Genomic DNA, 22,028 nt, shown 5'->3' on the forward strand with positions numbered 1-22,028 from the left:
GTGCCAAAGGACACCTGAAAAGAGTCCAACCTGAAAGTGGTTCCGGCCATTTTTCAGGTTCCTCACAGCCACCTAAAATAGGCATTAGGTGCCATACTTAATGAGAGACCTCAGAGTTGCTATAGGCCCCCTTGCCAAAATTGGATATTGCATATTGGACTGCCGACAAAGGTGCAATTTAATTTTTTTTAAACGTTGCTGTGGAGACAGGAAGGGGGGGGAGTGCTTTCCCAAATCCACAGTATCCCAATCCCTTTCCCGCTCATGCTCCAGACCTCCCTGAACAAGGATTTACTGCTGACTGCTGCCAGCCAGGCAGGTGTCCCAATATTAATTTCTTCAAATGAGTGAGCTTAACCTGTTTATATCTTTTTGCAGCCTCTTTGTGTCCTCCCACCTAGCTTTGTATCGTCAGCATACTTCGATACATTAATATAGATTGTAAATAGCTGAGGCCCCAGCACTAATCCTTGCGGCACTCCACTAGTTAAAGCCTGCTAACTTAAAAATGCCCCGTTGATCCCTACTTTCTGCTTCCTGTCCATTAACCAGTCTTCCATGCATGCTGATATGTGACCCCCAACTCTATGAACCCTTATCTTGTGTAGTAGTCTTTTGTGTGGCACCGTATTGAATGCCCTTTGGAAATCCATGTATATCAGATAGATTGGTTCCCCTTATCTACACTACTAGTTACATCCTCAAAAAACTTAAATAAATTTGTCAAACACAATTTCCCTTTTCTAAAACCATGTTGACTTTGACTGCTGATACTATGATTTTCTAATTGCATTGCTAAGACTTCCTTAAGAGATTCCAGCATTTTCCAATGACTGATGTCAGGCTAACTGGCCTGTAGTTTCCTGTTTTCTCTCTCCCTCCTTTCTTGAATAATGGTGTTACTTTTGCTAACTGTCAATGCGCTGGACTGTTCCAGAATCTAGGGAATTTTGGAAAATCAAAACCAGTGCACCCACTATCCCTTGCAGGCCATCAGGTCTTAGGGATTTGTCGGCTATTAGTCCCTTAACTTTCTCTAATACATTTTCTCTGCTATATTAGTTACTTTAAATTCCTCAATTTTATTAGCTCCTTGGTTATCCTTTATTTCTGGTATGCAATTGGTGTCTTCTACTGTCAATAGACACAAAATATTTGTTCAACGTCTGCCATTTCCTCATTTCCCCATGATAATTTCTCTCATCTCTGCCTCTAAGGGACCAACGTTTACTTTAGCTTCTCTCCTTTTTATATACTTGTAAAAGCTCTTACAATCCATTTTCACATTCCTGGCTAGTTTACTCTCATTCCATTTTTTCCCTTTTTATCAACTTTTTGTTGCAAAGGGGAGGTCACTGAAGCTCTGTATCCAAAGAGAGCTGAATACATTTCATTCTTTCTTACCAGAAAGAAGCAGGCAGAGCAAGCAGCTTCATGAAGTTTGCAGGCTTCCCAATGGTGCTGGGTGCCATTGACTGCACACACGTTGCTTTGCAGGCACCTCCTGTCGATTCTGAGATGTACCACAACCAGAAGGGATTCCACTCCTTCAGTGTCCAGCTGGAGTGTAACCATACTCAGTGCGTCTTGCAGGTCAATGCTCAGCATTCTGTCAGAGATCAAGATGGGTCTATTCTGCTGTACCATCATCATTTTGAGCCACCATGAGAAACTAGAGGGTGGCCTGTTGGTGACGAGGGCTATTCACAAATCCCCATTCAACAACAATCCCACACCTTACCTTCCCTTTGTTACTGACCATCACAGCATCCACTTGGCCATCATGCAAAAATAAAAGTTACCAGAAAACAAACATTCCAAATCAACTTTATAAATCAAATAGTCCAATATTCCATATAAAAGTCAACTAATCACCTTCGTGCATTTCCTTAATGCCTGTTTTCCATGTGCCTTTGCCTTTCCTAGTGCTCTTACACAGTGCTACCCCAGTGGCTGCAGCATTTCTGGTGGTAGGCTGCTGACTTTCTATGGGAGAGACTGTAGATGGCCTTAAAGGTTGACACTGATCAGTCTGACTCTAGACAGCCCGATTTTGACTGCACCACCTCAGTTTGGGTGGCAGCAGGCTGGGCTGGCCAGCTAACAGATGACAGCTAGGGCACTGGTAGAGTGGCAGTATTGGGAGGACGTATGCTGTCATCCTGAGAGAGGACAGCAGATTTGTGCTCCACAGAGTCACTGCCACTCCCCCGGGACTGTGCCTCACCAATCCCAGTAATCTGTTGGAAGACAGATTGCTGGACTTTTGGGAGACCCTGCAATTTGCTTTGAATACTGGTATCCACAGCTGTGATAGCAGTAGTTTAAGCTCGTGTGGCAGCAACCTGACCTCGCATGTCTTCAGTCTGAACTTCCACAGCCGCACCCAAATGCAGAGTGGCTTCTGTTTGTGCTGAAATGGAAGCTGAGACATCAGCCATCAGACAATGCAAGTTTTCTTACGGAGCTGGCTGCCACTTACATGCTGGAGAGGATGAGCTGCAACCCCTGCATGAAGCACTATGCCAAGTTGGTGTTGGAATCGTTCGTGTTCCTTGACATTGACCACAGGCTTTCTGTCAGGGCTGCCAATGCACCTAGCATTTTGTTGTGCATGCTCTCAGCAATCTTCTCTGGCCCATCCCATTGAAGTCCTCAACTGAGTCCCCTGCAGCAGAACCTGTGTACAACCTTGCCATCCAGCGAGCTGGCACCTGTGCCACCCTTGCCCTCTTCCCTGGCTGCAGGAAATTTACGCCTGGTGTCTCACCACCTGCAGATCCTCCCTCAATGCCACTCTCTAATGTATGCACAGTGTCAGTATCTGAGCTGGTGTTTCTTCTTCATCACTGTCTCCCTGCTCTTCCATCTCTTTGTCGTCCAGCACTGCCTGGCCAGGTGGCAGTTCTTGGGTATCTGAAAGAAGAAAGGAACAAGGGTAGGGTTGTGGTGAGGGGAGGGGGAGAAAGTTAGAGGTGCACGTTTTACATCATCTGTAGCTTGTAAATCAGAAGAGAGTGTGGGATGAGGGGGAAGTTGGATATGACAACGAGGATTGGGCATAAGCATATCATCAACTTCGATGGTTTCAGCCCCATTAAAGGCCACAGCCTCAGTCACGGCTGTTCTAATCATGGAGAGCACTGTCCCCTCCTTGGGGGTAAGGACCACTGTCCCTGCCCCCTGCCCATTAGGTGCTGCTACCTCAGGTTGTGCGCCACCTTGTCCAGCAAGAGGGAGGGAAATGTGTCAGTGAATGTGTTACAATCGTTTGGGTGATGTGACTGTCATGGTTGAATTGTTTGCAGTGTACGCAAACTGTGAGCTGTGGGTATGAGGCTTTCAGCAGTGCTAAGTGTGTGAGGGTGAGATGAAGCTATGAATGTGAGTTATGAGTTTTGATTGATAGAGGCTGTTGCTAGGTGAGTGAAGGGGGTGACCTGCCTGAGGCTGATGGTTCAGTTGTAAGGATATGGCATTTGAAGATGAATTCACCCACCTTGACCACTTGTGTGAGCTCATTAAATGTCTTGCGACACTGCCTCCAGGTCCTTGGGGCGATGCTGCTTGCATTGACCCCTCTGCTCCTTTTGCCTTCTGAGAGCTTGTTTGGAGGGCCTCCTGGCCCTCTGTGGAGAAAACGCATCTCTCCTCCTCTCCACTTCCTGCACCAAGGTCTCCAGTGGAGCATCTGAGAACCTTGGGGCCTGTTCTCTGCCCTGTTGTCCCAGTAGTCACTCATTGCAGGTCTTCCCCAACCATTTCCAGCACTTGCTCCAGCCAGAATGCACCTTCTCTTTAAGAGGTTCAGGCTGGATTTAAGTAGTGCAGGCTAACTTTAAGTGGTGCTAGCCTCGCACAAACATGGGCCCCATGCTGATACGCGCAGCCATTCAACAGCACCTTCAGTGCTGGGCTGCACACTACCATCATTTAATTTAGCAGGCAGCACAAAGTTTGTGCATCATGATCCCCATGCCTGCTGTTAGGAGCTACTGAATTTTGCCCCCTCTATGTTGTAGGAAGCAATTCATACCTATATACAGAAAATTATCTAATACAGCTTTTTTGTTGATGTAACTTCATGAAGAAAAATCTAAATATTAAAGAGCTATTTAGCTCCATTCACTAATTCTAGCAAAACAAAGTAGACCTGAGTAGCCATCAAGTAACACCATAAAGTCAACTTCATACTTTTTTTGCCAAAACTACCGAATGGCAGAAAATATAATGTTGAAGTTGAGAATGAATTGGTGAATTCTCGAATCAGTCCACAAATGAGCTGTCTGTGTTGGCATGTCCAGGAGAGATGGGAAAAAAGAGAAGCGGAGGGACAGGGATGGGGTGGAGAAATTAAAAGCAGACAATTTAATAAAAGCTGTGAAACCAAATAGAGAGTGGAATTTCATATTTAGTTGGGAACCTTAAGAATACAAAGTTGCATTGCCCAAGATGCATATTTTAGACTAATTCACTGCAGTTCTATCCATATAGCGAGACTGCTTAGAATAAATTCTGGTATTAAATAGATAATCCATGAGAGAATTTTCTGTGCTACAGCCCAGAATCTGGTGGAATCACAGTGAAAATGGCAAGAAAATGTAGCTGTGAGGCCTACTGCTGGCTCAGTGCGCCAACTGGGATTTCCCTCCTCCCACCCCTGCTGGGACAAATGCTGCACTCTCCTTCCCTGCCAGCCATGTGCAAGTGGTGATATTTGCAGGAGGCAGGGGGAGGGATGGGGGAAGGTAAGTAAAGGGCCCATGTCCCTGGTGGATTTTCCTTCTTTCCACCCATGTTAATGCTACCTCCTGGGACTGCCTTGCTGAGTTGGCCTCAGGAGGTGTTGGTTACAGTTCTGATGTACCCACCTCCTCTCCCTGCAGTCAGCACCAGACACTTAGAGGATAATTTTAACCTAACCTAACTCACCAGGCAGGAAACCAGCGGGATCGGGTGGAATGCTGCTTTTAAATGCTGCCCAATATTACCCTCCAAATCGGGGAGGATGTAATACCAGCCTTGCACCTGATCCTATCTATTTCCCGCCCCTCAGTTCCTCAGTTTTTGAAAGCCCCAATCTCAATTGAGGTCTTTGGTGGGACATCACTTCTGTTCTACAAAGGAACATAGGATGAGGCCATTTAGCTCCTTGAACCTGTTCCACTATTCAATGAGATCATGGCTGACTTGCGACCTAACTCCATAGTCCCTTAGTCTTCTGCCTCCTTTGAGATCCTTCACCAGATCTTCTGGTGCTGCAGCGATGTCCCCACTGTAGCATGGTTAGGTTTCTTCTCCTTTGCATTGGCATCCTCCCTCTTACCATCCAGAACCCACCAGGTCTCCACTATGCATACTTAATAAACCGGTTGAGGAAAGTGGCCAAGGCTGAGACAGATATGGAGGGATTTGCAGAAGTCCCAAACCACCAGAACTCCACCCTGAAGAGAGGGATAAACTCTCTCTGTCCCATCCATCACCATCTGGACCAGGCTGAATATCCACTTGAATCAAGAAAACAACTTAAGTTTCAATAAGATTAAAATGTTTTCCTGTTTCCCAGAATTTTGCAGTAATGAGGTTCAATTTTATTTTGCTGATCACAGATTTTTATTATAGAGTTATATTTTTGTGTTCTTAAGGAGTCAAGCAGACAGTCCTAATAATCAAGTCTCTTTATGTTCCTCTTAAAGCTTCAAGAAACTGTAAAGAGGAAGCTTGAAGGTGCACGTTCACCACTAAATGGCGACCTGCAAAATGGAGTTTCTGACAGCAGCTTCTCTCCAAGTAGCAAGCGAGTCCGAAAAGAGGGACCTGGGTTAGACCAGAGCAACACCCTGTCTAATAAGATCCCCCTGCCTTCAGTCTCTCCTCTGCATCAAATTGACTTAAAGTCATCGCTCCCAATACCGAACAGTGGAAATAATTCAACAGGGTTTGATGACATAAGCAAAGAGGGCAGGCATCCCAGAGTGAACCTCCAGGCCAATGGCACCAGAGACGATGATGACTTCAATCTAATATTAACCAAGGAGCTTAAACAAGAGCCGATTGATGATCCAAGTTGTATGGACTCATCAGATGCTTCCCTTCTCCATCAGAATAAGCTGTTCTCAGATATTAATCTTAATGAGCAAGAGTGGCAGGAGTTAATTGACGAACTAACAAGCACAGTTCCAGAAGATGATATGCATGATCTATTTAATGAAGATTTTGATGAAAAGAAGGAGATGGAGGTTATCAGACCCACGTCGCAGACCCCAGTCCCACCAGATTCCACAAACATAAAGAGTGAGATGTGCCAGTCTCCTTTTAATCAGATGTCGATGGGATCTCCACAGGTTAGACCGTCTTCGTCGGGTCCTCCATTTTCTAATGTATCTACAGTCTCCAATGTGTCCTCTGTATCAAGCATTTCATCGCTTTCTGCTCCTGCCACTTCACCAGTAACTTCCGCAAGCCAACCCCAGCAGCAAACCCCAAATCAAAGTCAAACGCATGCAAGATCTGGAAATGGCTTTTTGATGACTACATCTTCTGGGTCAGGGTCAGGACAGGGGCCAGGGCCAGGATCTGGGCCAGGAACTCTACCATCAACTGGTTCTGATCTTTCTCGAGCTGAACAGTTAAAACAAATGGCAGCTCAGCAGCAGCAAAGAGCCATGCTGTTACAGCAAAAGCAGCAGCATACACAGCCACACCAGCAGAATCAGGCACCTAGCTGGTCACCTGCAGCTCCACCACACAGTCCTTTTGGAGGTCCCTTTAATCCAGACAAACCAAATAGCCCGATGATGTACCCACAGGCCTTTAATAACCAAAAGCCTATGGTGCCTAGTGTGACAAACAACCCTCAGAAGGCCATGAATAACTACCTCTCACAAAACCACATGAACATAATGAATCAACAGCCAAATACTATGGGGCAGACCTCTGTGAACAAACAGCCTGTGCTTTCGTATGCTAACACTAAGCCATTGTCTCATTATAATATTGAGCCTGTGGGCCAGAGAATGACCCCGCCAATGGCTAATCAGAACAAAGCTCCCATGATGCCCTACTTGCCGCAACAGCAGCCACATGTTCAACCTCAGGCTTCTCATATTAGTGAGGAACAGAAGCGCTTGCTGTTAATGAAGCATAAAGGACTCCTGCCACAGACAATACCTTATGGAACACTGCCAAGCCATGGTCCGGTAAGTGAGAAGAAAAAATTGATTTTAAATGTTGGCAAGGTGGATGCTTTCTCAGCCTGATGATTTCCCTTATTTCAGTTCTTTCATATTTATATGAAGTGTAAGTTTGTGCATACTTTTGATCATTTGACTTAGTTCCATATTTTAATTGGTCTTATATTAAATGGTGTGCATACTTTTTTAAGATTCATTGATTCCACCATCAGGGGGTCTGATGAAAACTGACTCTGTGACCCAAACTGAGTAATTCCTTGCTTCAGTCTTTGCTTTGCAGGGCACTTTGTGTACTTTATGTTAAGTAAGTAAATATGCTGAGAACGATTTTCCTTTACAAACTCTTAAAGATTAATAAGCGTAACCAGGGAACAGTGTATGATTAAAGGTCTGCAGCAAAACGTAGGTCTCACAGTTTGATGTCTGGTCTACTCACTTGTGTCCATGTCTTGTTATTTCTTTCCAGCAATAGCTGACTATTTTATCCTGTTTGTATTATAGTGGTAATGCTGTGATGTTGGTTCTGTAAACATAACTTTATTTGTTCAAGTGTAAAAGCTTCTTATACTGCCCTGATCACCACTATCATAGTTACAGATTCTTGTTAGAAAGGGGTTAACACAGGTAACATAGTGGTCAAGTCGGGCGCTCTTTATTTGCGATCACAATACCCCTGGTTTAACAACTAGGATTGTAAGTCTGCAATATCTGGTGTGTTCATTGCCTTTCAAAATATTCTATGTTTTGTGTAACTAACATCTCTGAAATATAGCAGCAAAAAAAAACCTACAATATCACAAATTCCATATTACTGGTTGCAATAATACTGTGTCTTTACCCTATCAGCTGCAGTATCATATCTTATGTAGCTAGGACCACTTATAGCGCACAGGAGGCCATTTAGCCCATTGCTCTTTGCTGGAACTTTGCTGAAAATGAATCTCTCTGCCCTGCGTTGTCCCCATAGCCCTGTATCTTCCTCTGCTTCAAGTATTTATCCTTTGAAAGGTGCTTTGGTCTCTACACTTCAGTCAGTCCCTACTGCTGATGACAGAAAATAAACAGATATGGAATTCCAGATGAAATGCATAAAAAAATCTCAAACAAGTGACAGAGGCAGACACTCATTAGTGAATGCCATGCATGTTCAATTGTAAGATTATTAGCTGAATGTGTTCCAGTCACCTCAAAATTTACATATAAACCCACGAACAAAAGAGAAATTAAATTTACACAGATATTTCAGTTTGCTTTTCTCACAACTAGCCACAGTATTATCCAGTGTCCACAGTTACGCTGCTTTTTGGGTGTAACTCAGTGAACACAGGTAGAAATTTGAATGGAGATACTTTGCACTGGGCCTCTTCCCACTTCTATCCCCATTTCAATTGTCTGTCAGCAGTTTTGCCAAGCACCAGAAATGCCTGCCCCAAAGGTATATAGGTATTACCTAAATAAAGGAGAAGTAATGGAGTGACTTTTTGTTCATGAATGTATTAGCGTCACAGGACATAGGGATTGTTAGTATACAATAGGCATCCAGTATTGCTGGGGCCAGCTCAGGCCATTTAAAAATTAAAAGGTGCCAACGAGTGGAATTGTTTGCAGTGGGTGGCGGAGAGGGGGGCGGTGGTGTAGAGGTGTGGGGGGAAATCGATTTACGCCGACTTACTGGCATTAATGCAAGATGTTGCAAAGACCAATTGCATTTTCCTGGCCTAAACGAAGATGGCAGGTTTAAGCAACTAGAGGGGCTGAGTTCTCAGGAGCATGGCTTTTCCATGCTTCTCCCTATGGCTCCCCAGTGTGAGTGGATGCTAACCCCACAGGACTCAACCCAAAAAATGTTAAATTAGGTTGATCCCAGCAAATTCACCAGCATCAACAGTGTTCCTGAACAACTGATATCTTCTATCACTCTCTGCACCAATACCCCATGCTTAGGCCTGTATGGGTTTCATGGGCTACATTTGTTTCCTGGAATACTTGGGCCGAATGGTCTCCTCCTGTGCTGTAACCATTCTGTGAAGTTCTGCGGAAGTTTGGGAACCCTACACACTTTATCAGTGGCTCCTAAAATCTTCGTAAAACACCAGAATCTATTGATGAATATCACAAAATCCTCTGACTTAACAGACCCTGCAAATCCAATGCAACCAATGAAAGTTGGCTGCAGTACCTATTGTATATCCCCACACTATGAAACTCTACATAGTTACAACTTATGTAGTTTCACAATATGGTACCTGTGTAGTCACACCCTTGATACTGTGTGTAGTTAGGACATAAGAACCTAAGAAATAGGAGCAGGAGACCATATGACCCATCGAGCCTGCTCTGCCATTCAATACGATCATGGCTGATCTTGGGCTTCAATTCCACTTTCCCACCTGCTCCCCATATCCCTTGATTCCCTGAGAGACCAAAACTCTGTCTATCCCAGCCTTAAATATATTCAATGATGGAGCATCCACTACCCTCTGGGGTAGAGAATTCCAAAGATTCACAACCCTTTGAGTGAAGAAATTTCTCCTCATTTCAGTCCTATGTTCTAGTTACCCCAGCCAGGGGAAACCACCTCTCCTCTGTTAAGCCCCTTCAGAATCTTGTAAGTTTCTAGTTACCCCAGCCAGGGGAAACCACCTCTCCTCTGTTAAGCCCCTTCAGAATCTTGTAAGTTTCAGTGAGATCACCTCTCATTCTTCTAAACTCCAGAATGTAGCCAGGCGCTATAGATGGCATCTTGCCACCTTAGTTTTTGCACAAACAGCAAGGAGAGTTCCAGCTCGATGACCTGCTCCTGTCATCGCAAGCCTTTGTCTATGGCTGACTTCAGGCTTGTCATTTTCACCCTTTAGAGCACTGTGTGCAGGCCTTAATGACCTGCTCTGCACTCATCTCCTCTAAGCTGCCGTGTTCCAAACGCTGCGAGTGACCCATTGCGGTTGACAAGTAGCCATTGCAGGTGCAAAGTTTCATCAATTGCCTGCTTAAATACTTTAATTGACTTCCCATTGCTGCCGCACGGGTTGCCAACAAGACTTCCAAACCGCCCGTGGGAAAGACGGAAGGAGGCGGGAAGAGGTTGAAATAACAGTCAGCTTTTCTGCCCGATTTTACTGGCCCCTTCGTCTCCAAACACACCTCCAACAGCCTGGGAAAATTCCCCTCTATGTAACTGTGTGTCGTTATACAATATGTTACACTATGTTACCATGTGTAGTTAAAACGTGTTATACTATGTGTAGTTACATCCCATGTTACTATGTATGGTTACACTCAGTATGCAGTTCCTTCCAGGCCAATATCGAGTACATTTACAGTGTCAGTGAATATGCCACCTGCAGATGTATAAAGGAACTCCCTTAGGCTTTACTCAGCAAGACCTTGTTACTTTTGCCATTGACCAACAGCAGTAATGTGCTGCAGAGCTATTGGCTTCCCCTAAGTCCAGAGAGCCATCAACGGCAATCATTTTGCCATTTCGGTTTCTTCCCAAATGCAGTCTTCTATATAACCCAGAAAGGACTTTTAAAAATTGTAATAGGAACATGGTATCCAATCACCAGCTCAGAATCATGCAGGTTGATGCCTGATTTATCAGAGGTCTCCCAATGCCATCCTTATTTGAAGAGCACTGAAGAATGGCTTCAGGGAGACCAAGACTGCCCTATACAGACTGGGCTCATGATGCTATGAACAGAAACAAATAACAGTTTCAAGTAAGCTCAAAATACAACCAGAATCATTAGCATATATCTTACTGATATCTTCATTACACATCGCTCGACTGATTATAGTCAGCTTTACATTACAGCCCAGAAAAATTATTGTCTATTGCATGATCCATAACTTTTCCTGAAAAGAAAGCCTCAGCATATGTCTAGATGGCAGGATGGCAAAGCCATGGCAGAGTAAAAGGGTGAAAATGTCAATGAGGAATAGAAGTAGTACCAGCAATGCAGCACTGCGGATGCTGGAAATCTGAAATAAAAAGTTCCGAAGAAGGGTCACCGACCCGAAACTTTAACTCTGTTTCTCTTTCCACAGCTGCTGCCAGACCTGCTGAGTGGTTCCAGCATTTCTTGTTTTTATTTTATGACACGATTACCAAGGTTGTACCCCTTGAATGCCATTTCTTAAAGGCAGAACTTAAATCTGCCAACTATCTGTGCCCAAATCACCTGTCCTTCCTTTTGATCGTTAGCTCTTCAAAAATAACTACTTACTATCTTATGCTGGGCTCCTGCGATGTTATTAATGTTGGCACCTTGAACTGGCATGGTGTTACTCTTTAGTACTTAGTTTCAAATGTGTGGCAACTAACCTACCATTCTAAGTGATTCCCTTGTAGTGGCCCCAACCTTTCTCGGGTTGTGTGTTGATAAAGCTTTGCATGCCAGGAAGCCTATTCTGGCACTGGGTCAAAATCCTGGAACTCCCTTCCTAACAGCACTATATGTGTACCTACACCACATGACCTGCAGCAGTTCAAGAAGATGGCATACCACCATCTTCTCTCGGCAGTTAGGATTGGGAACAAATGCTGTTCTTACCAGCAACGCTCAAATCCCTTGAACAAATAAAAAAAAACTGAGTTCTGATGAAAGGTAAAAAGACCTGAAACATTAATTCTCTCTCCACAGATGCTGCCAGATTTGCCGAGTATTTCCTGTACTTCTGTTCTTATGTATATATATATATATATATATATATATATATATAAAAAACTGTCTTGGCTGATTCATGTTCTCTTTTAGCCGCCTCCTCATATGCCTGGATCACTCGGATGGGGGAGGAAATCGAATCCGTAAACTCTGAGTTCTTGCTGTTGAGTTTGCAGCTCCTGGCCTGTAAAAATAATTTTCCTCGTTTAGTAATGCCCAAATCTACAGCAGTGTTACTGAGTATGCAGCAGCTTGGTGTTCCCAATATGTTTTCAAGTACTCAAATACATCTTAATTATGGTTCACAGCTGATAGGGAGGCTTAATGTGTTTTCCTTTTTAATTGACTAGCCTACTGCATGGGAAACATACCTTGTAGCCTGAAAATAACAGGTCCTGAAGTGTAAAGGCAGGAGAAAATTCTCCGAGAAACTTTTGGTAACTCACAATATGGGGTTGAAATGCCTTTTGGTCCATTTTCAGGCCTGAACTGAGCATTACACACAGTGTGCGCACTAACTGGGAGGCCCTGAGACGGCCTGGAATTGGGCCTAGGTTGTCAATAACATTATTTGTGCCTGTTGCGCCTCTGTGGGCAGCACACACATTTTAATGAAATTGAATATTATGCTGGTTCCCTTACTGGTAGCAGCCTGAAGATAATTTATTTTTTTGTTCATGGGATATGGGCGTCGCTGGCAATGGCAGTATTTATTGGCCATACTTAATCACCCTTGAGAAGGTAGTGGTGAGCCTCCTTGTTAAAACGCTGCAATCCATGTTGTGTAGGTACACAGACAGTGCTGTTAGGAAGGGAGTTCCAGGATTTTGACCCAGTGACAGTGACGGAACGGCGATATAGTTCAAAGTCAGGATGGTGTGTGACTTGGAGGAAACATGCAGGTGCTGGTTTCCAATCAACCTGCTGTCCTTGTTCTTTTAGTTGCTTGAGATAGCAGGTTTGGGAAGGGCTGTTGATGGAGCCTTGACAAGTTGTTGCAATGCATCTTGTAGATGGTACACACTGCTGCCATGGTGTGCTGGTAGTGGAGGGTGTGAATGTTTAAGATGGTGGATGGAGTGTCAGTCAAGCTTTGTCCTGGATGGTGTTGAGCTGCTTGAGTTCTGCTGGAGTCACACTTATCCAGGCCAGTGGAGAGTATTCCATCACACTCCTGACTTGTGCCTTGTAGATGGTGGTCAGGTTTTGGGAAGTCAGGAGATGAGTCACTCGCCACTGAGTTCCTAACCTCTGACTGCTCTTGTAGCCACATTATTTATATGGCTGGTCCTGTTAAGTTTCTGGTCAGTGGTGACCCCTCAGGATGTTGATGGTGGGTAATTTAGCCATGGTAATGCCATTGAATGTCAAGGGGAGATGGTTAGATGCTCTCTTGTTCGAGATGGTCATTGCCTGGCGTTTGTGTTGTCCAGGCCTTGCTGTATGCAGGCATAAGAACATAAGAAATAGGAGCAGAAGTAGGCCATTCAGCCCCTCAAGCCTGCCCCGCCATTCAATAAGATCATGGCTGATCTGTCCCAGACCTCAACTCCTCTTTCGGGCCTGCTCCCGAGATTTCAAAAATCTATCTACCTCCTCCTTAAATGCATTTAGTGACCTAGCCTCCAGAACTCTCTGAGGCAGAGAATTCCAGAGATTCACCACCCACTGAGAGAAGAAATTCCTTCGCATCTCAGTTTTAAATGTGTGCCCCCTTATTCTGTAATTATGTCCCCTAGTTCGAGATTCCCCCACTAGTGGAAACATCTTCTCAACATCTACCCTGTCAAGCCCCCTTAAAATCTTATATGTTTCTATAAGATGAGTCTAGGGAAGGGAGTGCAGATAGTCTGGGTCGGGGCATAGAGTATAAAAATTGGCAAGTCATGCTGCAGCTGTATGGAACTTTAGTTAGGCCACACTTAGAATATTGCATGCAGTTCTGGTCGTCACACTACCAGAAGGACGTGGAGGCTTTGGAGAGGGTACAGAAGAGGTTTTCCAGATGTTGCCTGGTCTGGAGGGCATTAGCTATGAGGAGAGGTTGGATAAACTCAGATTGTTTTCACTGGAACGACGGAGGTGGAGGGGCGACATGATAGAGGTTTACAAAGTTATGAGTGGCATGGACAGAGTGGATAGTCAGAAGCTTTTTCCCAGGGTGGAAGAGTCAGTTACTAGGGGACATAGGTTTAAGATGCGAGGGGCAAAGTTTAGAAGGGATGTGCGAGGCAAGTTCTTTACACAGAGGGTGGTGAGTGCCTGGAACTTGCTGCCGGGGGAGGTGGTGGAAGCAGGTACGATAATGACGTTTAAGAGGCATCTTGACAAATACATGAATAGGATGGGAATAGAGGGATACGGTCCCCGAAAGTGCAGAAGGTTTTAGTTTAGACAGGCATCAAGATCGGCACAGGCTTGGAGGGCCGAATGGCCTGTTCATGTGTTGTATTGTTCTTTGTAAGATCACCTTTCATTCTTCTGAACTCCAGTGAATAAAGGCCTAACCTGTTTAGCCATGGACTGCTTCAGTATCTGAGGATTTGCAAGTGGAACTGAACATTGTACAATCATAATGAACATCCCCACTTCTAACCTTATGATGAAGGGAAGGTCATTGATGAAGCAGCTGAAGATGGTTGGGCCTAGGACACCACCTTGAGGAACTCCTGCAGTGATGTCCTGGGACTGAGATGATTGGCCTCCAACAACCATCAACATTTTCCTTTGTGCTAGGTATGACTCCAACCACTCCTAAGGGAGTGGAGCGATTGGGATACTGTGGGAATTAGAGGAACCCCCCCTGGTCCTCCTGGCTCCATAACAAAACATTTTTAAAGAAAATCTTACTCTTCGCTGAATAATCCTGATCGTTGATCCTAATCCAGCAAGGGGACCTAAAACAGGCAATACATCTTTCATTTACATATTTAGTAAATTCAACTCAACTGCAGCTCAGACAATCTTCAAACGTACTTTGTCCATGGAATGTGGGTCCCAAAATTAAAATTGCACATCAGCGAGGTCCAATTGCTACCCCTAAATCCCTGAATAGCAATTTTTAGGTTCTGTTATATTTTGCAACAGCTGCTTGTGGTAATACCCTATGCTAATACCCATAGTAAGATCCCATGTCCCCTAGCTACTGACTCCATCCTTCTCCCTGGTGACTGTCTGAGTCTGAATCAGACTGTCCTATTTGAGCCCAAGATTTTAACCACATACCTGCTCCATCAAGACTGTTGACTTCCACCTCTGCAAGATTACCCGTTTCTTTCCCTGTCTCAATTCATCTGGTGCTGAAACCCTCATTTATGCCTTTGTTACTTTTGACTATTCCAAAGTTCTTCTGGCCGGCCTATACTTGAACTCATCCAAAACTTTGCTGCTTGTATCCTAACTTGCAGTAAGTCCTGTTCATCTATCACCCCTGTGCTTGCTGACCTACATTAGCTCCTGGTCCAGCAATGCCTCGATTTTAAAATTCTCATTCTTGTTTTCAATTCCTCCATGGCCTCGTCCCTGCCTATATCTGAAACCTCCTCCACCCCTACAACCATTCGAGATCTCTGCCCTCCTCCAATTCAGGCCACTTGCACATTCCTGATTTTAATCGCTCCACCACTGGCGACAATGCTTTCAGCTGCCTGGATCTGAGGCATTGGAATGCCCTCCCTCAACATGCCCACCTCTCTCCTAATATCTCCTTATATGGCTTGGTGTCAAATTTTGTTTGATAATGTTCCTGTGAATGTTGAAAGTGCTATGGAAATGCAAGTTATTGTTAATGTCTGCCATGATACACTATAGTACTGTCTGTAGTAATACCCTATGTTAATGGCTGTAATAATACCCTATGTTAATAGCTGTATGTTAATGCCTGTAGTAATACTGTTAATTGCTGAAATAATAATCTAGACTAATGTCTGTAGTAATACCCTACGTTAATGCCAGGAGGATGCATCCAATTTCCTTTTGAAAGTTACTTTTGAAATCTGCTTTCAGCACTTTTTCATGCTGTGCATTCCAGATCATAACAACTCACTGCCTAATAAAACAAATCCTCGTCTTCCCTCTAGTTCTTTTGGCAATTACCTTAAATCTATATCAACTGGTTACCAGCAACTCTTGCTTCTTTTGTAAACTTCCCCCTTGATCACAAGTCCAGTCTGAACAAAGCTACAAGGACTGGTAAAAGCAACCAGTTCCATTTTGTGCTTGGAGCACCTTGGAAGAGCAGAAGTAGATATCCTGGAGCAGATAAGTACAGGGAGCTAAAAGCAGGAAATTAATCCATGGGTCCAACAAGGTCATAAGCCACCAGAGTGACATCCTCATCTCAACCTTAGATTGGATTTCTGTCTTGTAATTTCTATTCTAAGAACTAGCTCTAGTTCTGCAGTAAACAGTGAGGAAGGTAGTAGCCATGAGGCTAGCGGGCAAGAGTGGGACGAGTGCAGTAGGACGTCGCCCCCAGGGATCTGCCAGAATGGTCCACGGCACTAATGTAAGTTGGTCAGGGGAGGAGGATGGAGGGGATCATGATCGGGAGAGTTGAGAGTTAACCTATGGCAGGGGAGGTTAAAGGTTTCTTTGCGGATCCCAGAGGAGCACTTCTGTTCATCCCGGCCCACAAGGAAACCTGTGGAGAAGACAATAAGCTTACATTCTCAGCACACCTCTGGGCCATCTGGTCCTTGGCACCAGTTTCCCTGACCAGGCTGGCACCAGGCACCAGGCACAACCTCGCTGAAAAATAGTTGAAATGGCGTTGAGGTCTGAATAACGTGATCTTTTACATTCCAGTGAGGCCCTCACCAGATAAGGTGAGTGCTGTACTGATAGTATTTTAATCTCTCATATATGCAGTTCTCATCAGGTTGATTTTGGCTACCAGAGAAACTCAGGTGCTTCTTAAGGGTAAGTAAAATAGTTTGGTGCAGGGGAAAGAGATCAGCAGGGAAGCGATTTCCTTATGCGCTCCTGAAAAAAGCCTCCTTCACCTCATTTGTTTAAGGTTTACTGTCGAACACCATGACATATTCCACCATGTTTGCCTCTGAACCTGTTGAATGGCTTGTCTGTCTTCTGATTTCTTTCACCCAGTTCTATCATGACGTTAGGTAGGGTACTTGACATTTTAAAAAAGAGCTACATAGAGGTTGAGGACAAAGTCCTTTCTTAGTCAATTAAATTAAACAGTCTTCAATATCTCATGTAATGTCTGAAACAATCAGCTCAAGATTTCCATGTAACCTACAGAAAATGACCAATGACTGTGAGTACGTTAAAAAGCTGAAACATATTATGTAATGAACTCCAAATTATTTCCCAGTAAACTTGTATAATGATGTTGTGATTATTAATTGCACGTCATGGACTTTGCTGAAAATTAAGGATGGTGAGTGCACTGACAGCACAATAAACTGATAAAAGAATTGAATAAACAGTCCAGTAAAAGAAAATCTGCATGTCACCAATTCCATGGGAGATTTGAAGGCAGTTAAACTAATGGCACGGTGGGACAGGTTCAGGGCCTTGGAGAGCTAACATGCACTCAACCTCTCCTCTCTCCAGATGTCGGGTTCGCAGTCTCACCAGGGCCATTCTGGAGGGAGGGTTGGTCACCTGGTAGAAACTGAGTGCTTTCTTGCAAGGAGGAAACATCAGAGGGAGAGACAGTCCTGAAATGCTCTTATGCACCTCCTAGGGGCCAGTTACAGAACAACATTGCTGGAGGCCTGGGCATCTTATGTGCTGCAGATCAACACAAAAAGGTAGGAGAGAATATATAAACATGCTGCAATAAAGAACATTGGAGTAGGTCTGTTCCACCAATCAATTAGATGATTTCTGATCTGCACCTCAGCTCTATTTATCCACCTTTGATACCCCCAGCTAACAGAAATCTGTCAATCTCAGTCTTGAAACTTGCAATAATTTCACATCCAGAGCTTTTGGGGGAACAAGTTCCAGATTTCCACTACCCTTTGGGTGAAAGAGCTTCCTAATTTCACTCATAAATTACCTAATTTCAGGATAAAATCAGAAAGTGCTGGAAATACTCAGCAGGTCTGGCGGCATCGTACACAATTAACGCTTCATGTTGATGACCTTTCCCAATTCTGATGAAAGGTCATCAACCTGAACCCTAATCTCTGTTTCTCTCTCCACAGATGCTGCCATATCTGCTGAGTACTTCCAGCATTTTTTGCTTTTACTTCAGATTTCCAGCATTCGCAGTATTTTGCTTTTGTATTAGTGTTTAATTTTAAGATGGGCCGTCTTGTTCTGAATTCCCCACCAGAAAAATTAGCTTTTCAGTGTCTACCTATTGAATCCCTTTTTCATTTTACATTCCTCGACTAATTTCACCCCTCCATCGTCTAACCATTAAGGACTACAAGCCAAGGTTAGGCAACCTTTCCTCATAATTTAATCCTTTAAACCTGGTGTAATTCTGGCGAATCTACACTGTACCCCTTCAAAGGCCAGTATATCTTACCTGAGGTGCAGTGCCTGAAATTGAATGCTATGCTCCAGGTAAGGCCTTTGTACAACTGAAGCATCACATCCTCACTCTTATATTCTATCTCTGTTAATATAAAGCCCAATATTCTCATGGCTTTTTTGATTGTTTTTTGTATCTATGTACTAGATTTTAGAGATTTGAGTACCTGGACACCCAAATCACTTTGCTTCTTCACAGTTCTTAGTCTCATGCCATTTTGAAAATATTCCAGTTTGCCTTCCTTGGGACCAAAGCAAATGACCTCACACTGACCCACGTTGAACTCCACAGTCTCGGCAATTTATTTAGTCTGTCTATGTCCCTTTGTAGCTTTCTCCTCACATCCATAGAACTTACTACGCCTCCGAACGTAGAATCTGGATATAGAACTTTCCATTTGTTTAAATCATTGATAAAAGCTGTGGCCCCAGTACAGATCTCTGGAAATCACCACTTATCACATCCCACTAATCAGAATACATTCTCTTTATCCCTGCTCCCTGTCTTCTACCTCCCAACTAATTTCCAGCCCATATCACAAGGTTACAATTCCACTTTTGCTAATAATCTCTTTGAAACCTTATAGAATGCCTTCTGGAAGTCCATACAGACAACATTCGCAGATCCTCCACTATCCACCATGCTGATACCTTCTCAAAAAATTCAACTAGTTTAGTCAAACATGATCTACCCTTCACAAAATCCATGTTGATTCTCTTTTGATCAGCTGATACTGGTCCTAGTGATCAGTCACTCTGTCTCTGACAATAGATTCCAGTAATATGCCAGAACTGAGGTTAAACTGATAGGTCTGTAGTTACCTGGTTTCTCTCTCCCTCTCTGTCTCCCAGAGGACAATAATCTAATCACAAGATTCAGATAGCTGACATAATTTGAATCACTGTTTCTCAATCTTTCAGGCAGGCTCCATCATGGCCTCTCATGCCTCACTGAATTTATTGTTTATTAAGGTCATGGTGTCCCTCCCCCACCACCCACCCCGAATTCATGTAAAAACATACCCTTGTTTTTCCTATATTACAACAGTGAACTTGTCTTCAAAAAGCACTTCATTGGCTATAAAAGTGCTTTGCAACATCCTGAGGTTGTGAAAGGCACTTTTTTCTTTTCCTTGATGCTTTTTGTTTCTTGAAATTCCCCATTCTTTTACTATTTTTCTTCACCATGAATTAATTGTAGAATAGAATCATAGAAATTTATACACAGAAGGAGGCCATTCAGCCTATCGTGTCTGCGCTGGCCGACGAGGAGCCATCCAACCTAATCCCACTTTCCAGCTCTTGGTCCATAGCCTTGTAAATTATGTCACTTCAAATACATATCCAAGTACATTTTAAATGTTAGGAGGGTTTGAGTTTACTTTATTTCTACCAATTACTGACCCTATCGCCTTGCTTCCCATTCTCACATTACTGTATCTGGCTGACAACATGCTTGCTGTCCCTTTTCTGTTTGTGTGTTTTCCCCTATCAGACTCCAACCTTCAACATAGTCGCCGGCAATCTTTACTTCTTCTCTGTTGTCTACACTGTTTCCTTTTCCCTCTAACTCCTCCAGTGTTGCCACCTCTTTTTAACTGTCATGGAATAATCTGCTGCAGGAGAATCTGCCCTTTTTAACCAGGCCCTGTGGAATTGTCTAACTTGCTATTCAGATGGCCAACAGTTGTGAATGGATTTTGCCCCTGCACTCCTGTCTCCTGGTTCACGTGAGCAAGAGGCAATGTCAGGTCAGGAATTAGGCAGGAGAATGGCGCCAGATCGTGCGAAAATCTGGACTCCAACCCCTTCATTGCATTCCACCTGGTTGGCCCATGCACCAGACCAACAGGCTGCGTTCCACTGTTTAAAAACCATTTTGTTAAATATGAGGGCACCCCGAGATATCGAATATTCCCTGTGTAATACAACTGAGGGATCCTGGTCACGCCCTAAATCCTGAGGTTTACTACACTGTTAAATAGAGTTGTGTTCTCTAATTACAGTATTGTATTCTCTCGACAAGATAATATACTGTAATAAATTCCCTTTGCTGGTGTTGTGTTCAGCCTGTGGGGTCCACAATTCCTGATATGCATTTGATTTGTTTGGGATAACTAATTTGAGGCCGATAGTAGTTTATTGGTGTCATGTGACCAGCAAATCAGGGATTTACAGACATTCTGAGGCTAGACCTGGCTTGGCTCGGCATTCTGCCTTTCACTGAAAAACAGTCAGCTCTCTTTCCTACATCAGGCTGCTTCATATAGTGTAGTAGCTATAATTTTTACATCACGTTGGACAGACACTCTTGATATAAACAGCATTACTCATCACCGCTCATTGCTTATGCAAGCTGTGTTGAAGCTGATCACACATGTCGAGACTTGTGGCGCTGATATGTTGGCTGTTCGAGTCGTGACTCTGGTTGAGACTCTCCCAGGGAGGATTTTAAGGCCGGGTACTTCTGTAATGCTAAATCTTTGGCTGCATTACGGGCCGAGCAACATGCAGAGCATCAGAAGCCCTCACGCTAGATTTCACATTGACATGTAAATAAGGGCGGATGATGCACTAGCTGGCTTGCTGCAGAGCCTAACGAGCACTAATAATAATGTCAGGATGTGGAATCAATCAAACTGACATGAAATGCAATGGATAGCAACTGGATACTGAAGTAAGGTGATGCACAGGCTTCATATTCCAAGGTAGAGCTTTGCAATTCAGACCATTTACTTCATCTCTTTCACTGTCGATTTTTCTACTATTATTTTTCTTCTGTTTTGCCCCTGAAAAAAGAACGACAGTATTAAAGGGTTATAGATTTTATGTCCCCAGCTTGATTCTGGATAGTTTAATTCCTGTATTTCATGACTGTCTCTCCCTGGAAGGGAGGAAAAAGCAATTTCACTATCCTTTTTGATGAATTTATAGTAACTGTTTGCCTGACAGCACATTTTATTGTCATTTTTTTTTGCGGGGGGGTGGGTGGTGGGGGAAAGAAACAGGTGATTATTTCCACTGCACTGGTCATATAAAGCCTCTTCCCAGATAAACAAGCTCCCCCCCCTGCTGCCACCCCCTCCTTTTTCTTCCTAATCGCACAAGACAGACAGGCCACAGTTTCATAGCCATTTCAATCGATTCCTAATGTAACAGTTAGCATCTCACAAGTGTGAGAGAAACCACAGCATAGAACGGTGACTGCAGAAGTTACCTATCAGCTCAGTACTTTGTGTTCATAATTTTAGGGCTTTACTGGTAAAATACTAATTTGATTGTAGGCAAAAATTAAGGAATGCATGCACATTGTCAAAATATATTCCCAAGGAATCAGAAACTTAACGGTCAGTTGCACTGGTTTTATGGAAGGAAAAACATCAATCAGGGTTCGCATGCGTGAACATCAGGTGAGACCAGGAGCAGTCTAACCTCCAGGGATGCCTCCTGTGGTAGAATAGCACTCCAAAGCTTCTGGCTCACTCATCAAAAATGGTAAATTAAGTGGAACATAAGAAGGCTACATCTCCAGTAAGGAGTGTGTGCCTTCAGCAGAAGAGAGGAAGGGAGGGGAGAAATTGGTAGAGGAGAAGGGAACAGAAAAAAATTAACTAGCTTTAGGGTTAAGAGTGATGGCACAAATAAGCAACGAGAGGCT

The 22,028-nt window shown here is 43.8% G+C and overlaps 1 protein-coding gene across 1 annotated transcript in view; it reads left to right on the forward strand.

Moving 5' to 3' along the window:
- maml3 (mastermind-like transcriptional coactivator 3) overlaps nucleotides 1-22,028 on the forward strand; it is a 478,739-nt gene that overhangs the window by 288,162 nt on the left and 168,549 nt on the right. Inside the window, exon 2 of the mRNA XM_068043522.1 lies at nucleotides 5,697-7,199. Coding sequence (XP_067899623.1) covers nucleotides 5,697-7,199 — 1,503 coding nt within the window. The remainder of the gene's footprint in view (nucleotides 1-5,696; nucleotides 7,200-22,028) is intronic.

This window comes from Heterodontus francisci, chromosome 1, assembly GCF_036365525.1.
Source record: "Heterodontus francisci isolate sHetFra1 chromosome 1, sHetFra1.hap1, whole genome shotgun sequence".
In the NCBI taxonomy this organism is placed as follows: Eukaryota; Metazoa; Chordata; class Chondrichthyes; order Heterodontiformes; family Heterodontidae; genus Heterodontus; species Heterodontus francisci.